This window comes from Tachyglossus aculeatus, chromosome 16 (assembly GCF_015852505.1).
Source record: "Tachyglossus aculeatus isolate mTacAcu1 chromosome 16, mTacAcu1.pri, whole genome shotgun sequence".
In the NCBI taxonomy this organism is placed as follows: Eukaryota; Metazoa; Chordata; class Mammalia; order Monotremata; family Tachyglossidae; genus Tachyglossus; species Tachyglossus aculeatus.
In genome coordinates, this window is record NC_052081.1 from 19,732,212 (window position 1) to 19,745,124 (window position 12,913).

General features: G+C 43.7%; 1 protein-coding gene across 5 annotated transcripts in view; it reads right to left on the reverse strand.

Moving 5' to 3' along the window:
- Positions 1-12,913, reverse strand: part of KCNT2 (potassium sodium-activated channel subfamily T member 2) — a 368,421-nt gene that overhangs the window by 94,043 nt on the left and 261,465 nt on the right. For all 5 annotated transcript variants that reach the window (XM_038757817.1, XM_038757815.1, XM_038757816.1 and 2 more), the window contains one exon: positions 9,771-9,879. In XM_038757817.1, coding sequence (XP_038613745.1) covers positions 9,771-9,879 — 109 coding nt within the window. The remainder of the gene's footprint in view (positions 1-9,770; positions 9,880-12,913) is intronic.

Consider the following 12,913-nt stretch of genomic DNA (forward strand, 5'->3'; position numbering starts at 1 on the left):
TTCAATTTCCTCTGGCATTTGCATATTTATACTTAAATCAGCACTTTAGCAATCAATAGTATTTACTGAACACAATGCAAGCAGAGCACTGCTCTACGCACTTGGGATAAGACAGACATTAAAGTAGGGGAAATAGTAGAGTGTGATATGAGAGTATTTGCATAAACATTGTGGGGTAAGTATCAAAGTGCTTGAGGGGTAAATAGTCAAGTGCATAGTCAACACAGAGGCAAGAGCAGATGGGGAAAATAAAGGGCTTAATTTGTGAAGGGCTCTTGGACGAGATGTGATTTCAGGAAGGTTTTGAAGGTTATGAATAGGGAGGGAGGTCCAGGCCCAAGGAAAAATGTGGGCAAGGGGTTGGCAGGGGCTTAGACAAGGTCAAAATACAGAGAGTAGGTTGTTGTTAGAGGAGCGGAGTGTGCAGGTTGGGTTGTGGTAAGAGATTAGTGAGGTTAGGTAGAAGGGAGAGAGAGGACTGAGTGCCTTAAAGCCAATGGTAAGGATTTTTCTTGGATATATGGATGGGCAACCACTGGAGTTTTCTGAGGAGTGGGAGAAATAGACTGAATGTTTTTTTCAGAAAAATGATCTGGGTAGCAGAGTGAAATATGGGGAGAGTGGGGAGTGGGGAATAGGGCGCCAGGGGAGACAGGATTCAAGGAGGTGAGCGAGGAGGCTGATGCATGAGGGTGGGAAATGATAAGTGTTTGGATCAGCGGGGTAGCAGTTTGGATGCCGAGGTTCAAGGCTCGTGAGACAGAGAGGATGTTGATGCTGTCTACAGGGATGGGAAAGTCAGTGGGAAGAAAGGGTTTGGGTGGGAAGATGAGGCGTTCCGTTTTAGGCATGTAAAGTTTGAGGTGTCACTGGAACACCCAAAAACAGATATCCTGAAGGCAAAAGAAAAGCGAGACTGAAGAAAAGGGAGGAGGCCAGGGCTGGAGAGGTAGATTTGGGAAACATTCGCATAAAGATGGAGGTTGAAGCGTGTGAATGAATTAGTTCTCTAAAGGAATGGTTGTTGCTGGAGAATAGCGGGAACCCAGAAATAAACCTTGAGACAACCCCACAGTTAGAGGGGGTGATGCAGAAGAGGAGCCTGCAAAAAAAAATTTCAGAAGGAATAGTCAGCGAAAGAGGAGAATAATCAGGAGAGGACAGTGTCAGTGAAGCCAACGTTAGATAATGTTTCTAGGAAGAAGGGGTGATCCACAATGGCAAAGGCAGCAGAAAGGTCGAAGGGGATGATGACGGAATAGAGGTCATTGAGTTTTTCCAGGTCATTAGTGACTTAAAAAGGGCCATTTCCATGGAGTGAAACGGTCGGTGCCAGAGATTGCTGGGGGTTGGAGAGAGATTTGGAAAAGAGAAAGTGGAGGAAGAGAGAGTAGACAACTTGCTCATGAGTTTGGAGAGGAATGATAGGTGGGAGATGGGGCGAGAACTGGAGCGTGTCATGGGGGTCAAGGAAAGGTTTTTTTAGAAGAAAGGCCTACATGGATATGCTTGACAGCAGTGGGGAAGAATCTATTGGAAAGTGAGTGGTTGAAGATGGTGGTCAGGGAGGGAAGAAGCAATTGCTTTGGTAGAGTGAGATGAGGTCAAAACCACAGGTCGAGGGGATAAAGTTTTAGAAGAGGCAGGAGATCTCCTCTTGGGAGGGTCCAAGAAGGGGCAGGAAGAAGGTGGGACTGGAGAGGGGAAGGGGAGATTTTAGTGAGATCAAGACTAATGACTTTTGTTTAATCAATGAAGAATGTGACCAAGCCATTAGAGGAAAGAGTCATTAAGACCAGGGAGTACAGGGGTTTTAGGAGTGAGTTAAAAGTCAGAAACGACTTTCACTGGCAACAAGCATGGGAGTCAATAAGGAGGAAAAATATTATTGCCAGCCAGGTGAAAGGGCAGAATTTAAAGCAGTTGAATATAAATTTGAGATGGACTCAAGTGTAAATGTATGATTGATTGGACAATTTATTTACTGTGATTGCCCTGTTTGTAAATATATTTAAGTTTGTTTCCCTTATTAGAGTGTAAGCTCCTTGGGGGCAGGGAACATGTTTCCTGCATCAGTTATACCTTCCCAAGCATTTAAAACAGTGCATTGCACTCAGTGGACACAATATAAGTCTTTGCTACTACTACTATTACTACTACTACTACCACCACTTGTACCTCTGGATTTTCCTTAAGCAATATTTTAAACACAGCTCAGAATGGTGCAGTCACTATCTCTGGGTTGTTATTGCTCCACAGCACAACTTTGCAGCGTAAGAGGGTGCAGGAAGGAGGGATCGAGCCACTCCTCTCCAAGCACATCTGAGACACCCCCAGGGTCTTCTCAGCTTCATGAAGATCACCCCCAAGGAGAGGCTGTCGCTTTGTTCCATTCCTGCCTCTTTGCACCCTCCTAAGTAAGAGGAGGGTTGGAAGGAAGGAGTTGTAAAATCAAAGTCACTCACCTAATTCTACCCAGCTTCTCCCAAACTTGTGGGCCAGCTCTGGTATCCAGAGCCAACTAGAGAGGTGTGACACGAGAAACTGACTGGTGCTGACTGAGATCAGGCCTGGCTTCCTAAAGGTAGCCAGGGTTTCAACCCCTGCTCTTTTTCCCCTGCCTTCTTCCCTTCCAGAGCTCCAGGACTCATCCCTGTCTGTCCTTCCTCAGAGCCACCACTCCAGATAACAAAATGGACTTTCCCCTGAAGGGGAAAATCATAAAGAGCACCAGAAGCAGGATGGCTCAGTGGAAAGAGCACGGGCTTTGGAGTCAGAGGTCATGGGTTTAAATCCCAGCTCCTCCGCTTGTCAGCTGTGTGACTTTGGGCAAGTCACTTAACTTCTCTGTGCCTCAGTTACCTCATCTGTAAAATGGGGATTAAGATTGTGAGCCCCACGTGGGACAACCTGATCACCTTGTATCCTCCCCAGCGCTTAGAACAGTGCTTTGTACATAGTAAGCACTTAACAAATACCAAAATTATTATTATTATACAGAGGAAAGTGAATATTGGGAGCAAAGGAGAGAAGGAAGAAATGAGGAGAGAAAATGCTTTGTGTCTGTATCATGGTCACATCTCTAGGCATATGTCTCTATAACCACTTTGACTACGTTTTAGTGATTATAACTTACACAAGAAGCTCAGTGGCTCTTCATTTCCCCACCTATACTGTCCAATCTATTTCCAAAATGTAACTAGTGCTTAAAACAGTGCTCAGCACAGAATAAGCACTTAACAAATACCATAATTATTATTACTGTTCTCTAAGCACCTCTTGACACTAATGTCTCCATCACCGAGTACTTGCAGAATGTTATGTGAATCTATGTCTGGGCTGTCATCCTTTCGAGGATGTTGGAGGTACGGTATTCTCAGTTCAGCTCAAGCTAAGGGCAGTGCCATGAGGGTGAAGACATTTTTGGTAATGACTGTCCTAGGTACGTGTGCCTTTAATGCACACTCATTTGTAATATGTATTAGTCTGTGCAGATATTTTAGGGTTATTCTGGCTCTTGCTGCATCTTGACAATCATGCTATATAAAACAATCATATTGATTGAGTGCTTATTGTGAGCGGAGCACTGTACCAAGCACTTAGAAGACTACGATATGACAGGGTTGGTAAAAACATTCTCTGCCCACAAAGAACTAAAATTGAGCTGTTCCATCATGAGCTGGAGGCATATTTATTGGGTGCTTACTATGTGCAAAGTGCTGTGCTAAGAGTTTGGGGGATGTGTCTAGAAAGTGTCTAGAATTAGGAGACACATTCCCTCCCCATAACATGATAACAACCTAATCCCAGCTCTGCTACTTGGCTGCAGGGTGACCCTGGACAAGTCACTTCAGTTCTCTGTGCCTCATTTTCTTTATCGGTGGAAATGGGGATGAGATACCTGTTCTTTCTCTTCCTTTGATTGTGAGCACCGTGTGGGCCAGGGACTCCCCACGTTTATCTGTAATTTATTTATTTATTTATCTATTTATTTATTCATTTGTTTTGTTGTCTGTCTCCCCCAGCAGACTGTAAGCTTGCTGTGGTCAGGGAATGTGTCTGTTTATTGTTACAGTGTACTCTCCCAAGCACTTTGCACCTGCGCTTTGCACACAGTAAGTGCTCAGTAAATATGATTGAATGAATGAATGCTTAGTTCAGAACCTGTCACATAGTATGTGCATAGCAAATACCTCAATTTTAATCATTCTTAGTATGACTCAGACATATTGTAGCTGCAGTCATCGATCAATCAATCACTGGCAATTACTGAGTGCTTACCATGTGCAGAGCACACACTTGGGAAAGTACATTCCATAAGAGTTGGTAGGACATTTCAAAAATGAAGCAGCATAGCCTAGTGGATAAACCACAGGCCTGGGAGTCTGAAGGAACTGGGTTCTAATCCCGGTTCTGCCACTAGTCTGCTGTGTGACCTTCGGCAAGTCACTTCACTTCTCTGCGCCTCAGTTCCCTCATCTTTCAAATGGGGATTGAGACTGCGGATTAAGACTGTGAACACCATGTGGGACAGGAACCGTGTCCAACCCAATTTGCTCGTATTGATCCCAGCACTTAGTACAGAGTCTGGCACATAGTGAGTGCTTAACAAATGCCACCATTATCATTATTATTATTATCTTAGATCCCTGCCCGCAAGAAGGTTGGCTAGCACCAATCCCTTTTTGCAACTCTTCAGGCCTCTACGACCATTAAAGATATATCGGAGAAGCAGCATGGCTTAGTGGCGAGAGCATGGGCTTGGGAGTCTGAGGTCATGTGTTCTAATCCCGGCTCTGCCTCTTGTCAGCTGTGTGGCTTTGGGCATGTCACCACTTCTCTGTTCCTCAGTTACCTCATCTGTAAAATGGGGATTAAGACTGTGAGCCCCATGTGGGACAATCTGATAACCCTGCATCTAACGCAGCACTTAGAACAGTGCTCTGCACATAGTAAGTGCTTAACAAATACCATCATTATTATTATTATCCTGGGTAGCTTCATCTCTACAGAGGGCACTGGGCCTATCGTGTCTTCAGGTGCCCTGTGATCATCCTGGGTCGCAAGTATAGTCGGTGCACGCCAGATATCAGGGCTGGCTCAAGGACAATTTCCGCAGGGCTCCATCACACCCTAATCAATTCTCCTTATTGCCTCTGCTTTTCTCCACAGCCACTCCCACCTGGAGCATTTCACAATTAAAGTTCAAATCAGTGATCAAATGACTGTACTGGATTCAAGACTTAATTAACTCGATTTGGGGAAGGAGACACAGATTGTATCGAAACTTCAGAGACATATTTAAAGTAACTAAACCTTAAAGTCGTCCTCAATCTAATTCTGTAGTCCTCCAACCGTACCGTCTGCGAATGTTCTATTTCACTCATCATCTAGTCTTATTTATAAAATGCAGCATAGGGACTGTTCACTGCTCTCTTTTCATCTATTCAAAATTCTGCTCCCGAAAAAAGATCTTCTCCCACTTCATTCCTATTTTCTAGCCATCAATGGCTCCCTCTTATCTTCCAAATCCTGCCCAGGCTCTTGTGCTGCATCAGTGTGGATGGGCTCTTTTCCAGCCATGATATCTTGATTTCTTGCTGTAATACTCACCTCTGGGTCTACTTGTTCCTCTTACTGTCTAGCAGTAAAACATTCATTTCATCTTTCTGTCTTTTGACGTGTTTCCCAGACCACCTTCTGTCACCCTGTCTGACCTGCCATCTCCTCTCGTCATTAAAATCCCTCCTGAAACACTCCATTCAATGACTATTTCAAAGACTGTTCACTAATGAAGCAGGAAAAATATAGCAAAAACCAATTTCATCTCCAGTAATCCCAACTGGGGTCCATCCCGGGGTCTAAGTATTGAATCTCTGAGCCACGGAGGCTGTTACGATGGATGTTTGCCAAGGACTCAGGTAGGGTCCACTGATTGAAACCCCTAAAGTACTAAAATTAATTTCATCTTGTTCTCAGGGGTTCGATCAACACAGAACCTAGTGGGACTTTTTGTGTGTTTTGGGGTTTTCTAATGGCATTCATTAAGTCCTTACTGTGTGACGAGTACCGTTAGCCCTCAGTAAATATAAATTAATCAGGCTGGATACAATCCCTGTCTCATCTGGGCCTCACAGTCTAAGTAATAATAATAATAATGATCATGGTATTTTTTAAGCACTTGCTATGTGCCAAGCACTGTACTAAGCACTGGGGTGGATACCAGCAAATTGGGTTGGACACAGTCGCTGTCCCATGTGGGATTCACATGTTCAACCCCCATTTTACAGATGAGGTAACTGAGCCACAAAGAAGTAAAGTGATGTGCCCAAGTCACACAGCAGACATGTGGTGCAGCCGGGATTAGAACACATGTCCTGACACCCAGGCCCCTGCTCTAACCACTATGCCATGAACAGGTATTGAATCCTCATTTTGCAGCTGAAGAAAATACGGCCCAGAAAGGTTAAGTAATTTATCCAAGGACACACAGCAGGCACGTGGTGGACATGGGATTAGAACCCAGGTCCTCTGGCCCCCAGGCTACACTGGCTCTGCTAGTGTCAGTGTGGCCTGGGTGAAATGAATAAAACACTGAACTATTCTACCATGCCTCTTTATCACTGGACCATCTACTGACAAGGCCAGTGCACCCTTCCCAACCACAAGGATGGGCAGAAGCCAGGACTTCCCTGAGGAGATTCACAACCTGCAGTGACAATGGGACTTTGCCAGCCTGAAAAACACTTCTAGAGTAGAAGGGACAGATGGCATTGGGGTGGGAAAAAAGCTGTGGCTTCTACTGGGTACAGTTGCGGAGGAGACCAGAGACTGAATCAGGGCCCAGCTGCTGAACAGGAGCAGATACCGCAGGGAGAGGCCCGGAAGAGGGTGTGACTGATGGGTTTGGGTTGGGGATTGGTGAGTAGTTTGGGTTTCGGGAGTCGTTGAACACGCTACTATGGTGGAGAATCCTTGCCTCTAGGTCCTATCTATTAACCAATCACTGGCATTTATTGAGTGCTTACTGTGTGTAGAGCATTGTACTAAGTACTTGGGAAAATGTAGTACAACAGAGTTGGTAGATACAATCCCTGTAGACCTTACAGTCTATAGGGGGAGACAGAAATTAAAATAAATCACAGAATATACTACTTTGTATCTCTCTCTGGGGCATGGCTCTGAAGCAGCGTGGCTTAGTGGGTAGACAGCAGGTCCTGGGTTCTAATCCTGGCTCTGTCACTTGTCTGCTGTGTGACCTTGAGCAAGTCATTTCACTTCTCTGGGTCTCAGGTACCTCATCTGTAAAATGGGGATTAAGAGTGTGAATCCCAAGTGGGACAGGGACTGTGTCCAACCTGATTAGCTTGTATCTGTACCAGTGCTTAGAACAGTGCTTCACACCTAGTAAGCACTAAACAAATACCATCATTTTTATTATTCCTCCTTCATGTTTGTCTCTCATATCTAAAGCCTGGCTGCCTGAACCCTAAGATCCTTTTGCCTGCGAAAATCAAGGCAATGATTTGAAGGTGGAGCTTACTGGGATGATTTTTACAACTCACTCGATGTCAGAAAGGGAAAAACCCAGTGAATTTTCATCTAATAAGGGAACCCAGGCACCTAAGAGCTCTCGTCTCTGAGCAGACTGAGGATTTTGTGGCTGGGGGAAGGCTGAGGAAACTCAGTATCTCACAATCCCATTCTCCTTCCTCTCGCTGCAAAACCCTGCCCACCAAAAGCCCACACTCCTGAGGAGGGGTTTCTAACTCAGACCTCAGCAAAATCTGGTCCTTGACAATCGGAAGGCTGTTGGAGCCTTTCAGGGGAACCAAATCATTGTGAGACAGCCACGTTTGCACACTGAACAAGTCTACAGCGCTCCTGCACTCCAGTTTTGAAAAGAGATCACAAGCAAGGTAACAGATTCCAGAAGCTCTATAAATGCATACGGGTTGACAGTGTAGCACTCAGCTTGGTAGGCCATTTAGGTGTAGGGCTTGGCTCATTAGCTCCTCCAGGCCAGAGTAAGGCTCAGCCTCTTACCTATCTGCCACACGAGGCTCATCCGCTTTCTCTTTCTGCCCTCCCCTACCTCATCATGGGGCTTATTCTCACTCAGCCTAACTAGATTCCACCAATCACAGCCAATTGAACCTTTCTTCCTGGTGCACCCCGGCAACTCATTCATTCAATCATATTTATCAAGTGCTTACTGTCTGCAGAGCACAAAGCACTCCCCTCCCTGCATGTCCTGAGGTTAGCCCCATCTCTCCCCACAGCATCCCTGCCCTCTCTAGCACTAGTACAATGCTCAGCACACAGTAAATGCTCAAGAAATACTATAGACTGATTGGTTGATTCATCATCCTTCCTAGTCTTCTTGTAGGAGGCCTATCTTCTCCAGGGAAAACTCTAACTCTGCCTCTTCCCACAAACCTCTTCTCCTAGTTTCAGTGGTTTCCCTCTCTCCAGTACAACCAGTCCTGGATTTGGAGATAAAGGTGTCAGCAGGAGCAAAAATGAAATAGAGCAGGCCAGAGTGTGGTCCCTGTGGAAAAATAAATGCTGGAATGGTAGTTCCGGCATGAAGATGTTTCTCTTGGGCACGGGGTTGCAGTTTGATGCTGTCCCATCCCTTCTGGTCAATGTGGGGTTGTCTACCACTTATATGCATCTGTTCCAGGAGGGGCTGCCGCTGCTTACCTTTAGCACCTGTCCTCACTGTCTTTAGTTCACTAGCAATATCAATTCTGCATCTCCCACCTCTTGCCAAGGTGCCGGGACGTAGGCCTGGCATTCACGTGGGACTCTCTTCCTTGGTGGCTAAATCCAGGTGCAGGCTAAAACTGAGTTTGTGTAATTTTCTCCCCATGTCGCATTCAAAAGAATGCCTGCTCTCCACAGATCTGCTCACCTCCCCACCAAGAACACTCCCTTGCTTTGCTAGTAAAAGGGAGGGTTACCTTTCACCCCTCAGGACTGGCAATCTTATTCAATTCTCTTCATCTTCAATCTGACCACAAAGAAAAAAGGCTATAGCTACCCGGGTGATGGAAGAGGAAAATCATTAAAAAAAAATCATGATTTTCAGAAAATATGCCAACACTGGATGTGTCCAAATCTGGGGTTTAAAGGTATGGAGCCCTTCGGTTTGTTAGGATAGCATCAGACATATTTAAGACTTAGGAAAGTCCTTGCAACAGACAGGGAGTGCTGTAGCAGAGAGCAGCAAGGGTGTTAGATTGGGAATGATGGATGTATCGGAGTCCTAAGAACCTTTGTCGAAGAATTGATTATAGTGCTCATGGATTGTGCAGCATCACTATTCCATCGTTTTGCTGCCAACCATTTACATCATTTCACCAGAAATAAACTATTGCCCTGAAACGTAGCTTTGAGAATTGAGGGAAAACATTTGGTGAGTAACATTCAGTTGTGAATGGATTTGGTTAGCCAGCCAAACATCAGTTATGAACGGATTTTGTTTTGCTCATCTTTTGTATTGGAACCGTGATATTTTCTAAGAGAATTTATTCACCAAATTCCTTATAGTGGTATTACTTTACGATGAAAATGTAGACTCTCTGTAGTGCAAATGATGTTTTACAAGGTAAACTCCTCAAACATAGTTGGAAGGTTAAATGTACATTTCGCAGCACTGCCTTATTGGAAAAGAGATTGTTGTCCCAGTTCATTCTGTGTCACAAACAACTTAGACTTCAGAAATCACACAGCAATCTAATTTCAGAAAAAGAATGAATACTTACTGTCCTCTGGAAGTATGGACCAACAGAGTAATCAGGGTTGATGTGGCTGGGCAGATACAATTTAATGCTAACATTGCGTACTTAAATTCCTCTTCACACACAACATGATCTGTTTAAAACAACAAGCAAAAATCACTGAATTCGGTCAACAGAATCAGACCTTAATTAACCCATTTATCGATCAATGACATTTATTGAGTGATTATTACGCACAGAGAAATGTGCTAAGTGCTTGCGGAAGTACAGTATAATAGTGTTGGTAGACACATTCCTTGCCCACAAATGCATATAAAGCCTATTTTTCTCCCAAGTTTTTCAATCAGGAGTATATTCATTTAATTGTATTTATTGTTTATTGTGTGCAAAGCGCTGTACTAAGCACTTGAGAGAGTACACACCATCTGCCCCCTTCGTGCTGGTTTTCTCCCACTTTCCCATACTAATGAGGTAGCCCCCTAGCCCTCTGAATAGCAAAGCAGCAATCAGCTTGGACTCTCTTCAGTGTATCCCGATTTGTCTTAAAAAATGCTTAAACGGAGCACAGTTCTTAAAGCCATCATTAGAACATCATTAGAACTACATTCCCCCTTCTAGACTGTGAGCCCGTTGTTGGGTAGGGACCGTCCCTGTATGTTGCCGACTTGTACTTCCCAAGCGCTTAGTACAGTGTTCTGCACACAGTAAGCTCTCAATAAATACGATTGAATGAATGAATCTCAACTCTCGACTGAGACTAGAAGATTCATGTGTGCTTATCTCTGAATTTCTCCTTACACAACATGCAATTGGGACAATAGAAGGCTTTTACCTACCATCTACTAAACAATACTGGGAGTCTGCCACATGTAAGAGGAAGAAAAGGAGTGTTGGATTAACTAAGATTTGTATATTTTTGTCAAAGGAAAATGACAAAGTTTGACAAATAGTCCAATCGGACAACAGCCATCCTCCTTTCTTCGTATTTTCCGTGATGGCACTTTTGAATTTTAATGCTGCTATTCCTTTCAGTACTTTGCAATAATAGCAGTAATGATTTTCTAATAATAATAAGAATAATGATAATTGTAGTATCTATTAAACTATGTGCCAGGCACTGTATTAAGTGTTGGGGTGGATACAAGCAAATTGGGCTGGATACAGTCCCTGTCCCAGTTGGGGCTCCATTTCACAGTTGAGGTAACTGAGGCACAGAGAAATAAAGTGACTTGCCCAAGGTCACTCAGCAGACAAGTGGCAGAGCCAGGATTATGCCTAGTGTCTAGGTTTTGTTACATGTACACTTTAAGCAAAGTACTGGTTTTCTGTGTGCAGGCCCCCTGTCCTGCTGCTGCTGTGTACCAACACACACAACCATAATGAAGTTACCTTTGACACCTGTCTACATGTTTTGTTTTGTTGTCTGTCTCCCCCTTCTAGACTGTGAGCCTGTTGTTGGGTAGGGACCGTCTCTACATGTTGCCGACTTGTACTTCCCAAGCGTTTAGTACAGTGCTCTGCACACAGTAAGCGCTCAATAAATATGATTGAATGAATGAATGAATAAATACATAAATAAAAAAATGTGTGCATCTGTATAGAGAAGCAGCATGGTTTAGTGGAAAGAGCCCAGGCTTGAGAGTCAGAGGTCGTGGGGTCTAATACCAACTCCACCACTTGTCAGCTGTGTGACTTTGGGCAAGTCACTTAACTTCTCTGTGCCTAAGTTACCTCATCTGTAAAATGGGGATTAAGACTGTGAAACCCACATGGGACAACCTGATTGTGTTGTACTTACCCCAGTGCTTAAAACAGTGCTTGACACATAGTGAGCGCTTAACAAATACCATTATTATTATTAATAATAATAATAATAAAGAATGAACATTATTCTCAGCTGCTACATTTTCATTGATGGAGGGGACAGGAAGTGTTGGCAATCAGAGTTGATGATTCAAATTTTACTGCCCACACTTGCGGAACAGATTTTTTTAACTCCTTAAAAGTCTTAAAAGCCCCTACAACTTGAACAAAGTGCTCTTGTGTGCTCCTGGGTACTCCAAGGAAAAGGGGTATTGGAAGAAGGGTCTCCATGGATCCCACATGTGCTCATGAGACGGAGGGATCTGGGATAATTTGTGTGTGTGCTCTCATATGTTTATGGCTGGTGGAGAAAGGGATTTTCTGGGAGTGAGAGCCCAGCTGTTTATAAAGAGGCTGGTAGAGGAGTCTTCTAGACTGAGAGCCCACTGTGGGCAGGGATTGTCTCTCTATTTGCTGTATTGTACTTTCCAAACGCTTAATACAGTGTTCTGTCCACAGTAAGTGCTCAATAAATACTATTGAACAAAAGAATGAAGGAGTAAGGCATGAGCTGGAGGTTTCAGGTTGGCTGGTGCCCCTTCAACATCCCCTGATAAAAACAAAACCATCCACTGATGGTGTCAGAAGCCTTCAGGTTTAGGAAAACCAAGGAGACCATAGTGCTTCTCCCAGGAACTTTCCTGTACCTTTATTTGAAAACAGCTACCCTTATAACAGCAGATAGATTTTGCTTATTTCTCCTTCCTAAGGACACTTTGATAGTCCTGAGAAGAAAATTAGACGGTGTATTTTTGACTACAATGGAAAAATATGATTTAGCAGGTAACAGTAAGGCACAGTAGCCCCAATATATACGAGATGTGGCCAGGTGTTAATTGTTTTCAAATGCAAATATGTTATATCACATTCATGAGATTATTTAAGATTTAAGATTTCTACTTCTGAGAAACATAGTTTGATTTTGATGAGTAGAATTTCTGGCCTGCAAGGAATCAAGAAGAACCAGGAACATTCAGAAATCTCTCCTGCAGACTTCACCTAAATCCATCTTTCTAAGGAGATAGATCTAAGGAAGGACATTCTTGCTGTAGTGGCATATGTCAGGGTTTAACCCATCCGAGGGTCAGAAGCCTTTTACTTAAAATTTAACCTACATCCTGTCATTCAGAATTAAATTGGTTGACAATCTTCATGTAGTGCTCTGATAAATGATGATCTAGGATATTTTTTTTCAGGCAAAAGTGTTCAAATATCCCTTTGAAGTAGATGGTTGTAAAACTTGCTTGTAAATGTTTTCCCAGATGTGTTTTACAAAGCATGTGTATGTAGAGTCACCTTAAAAG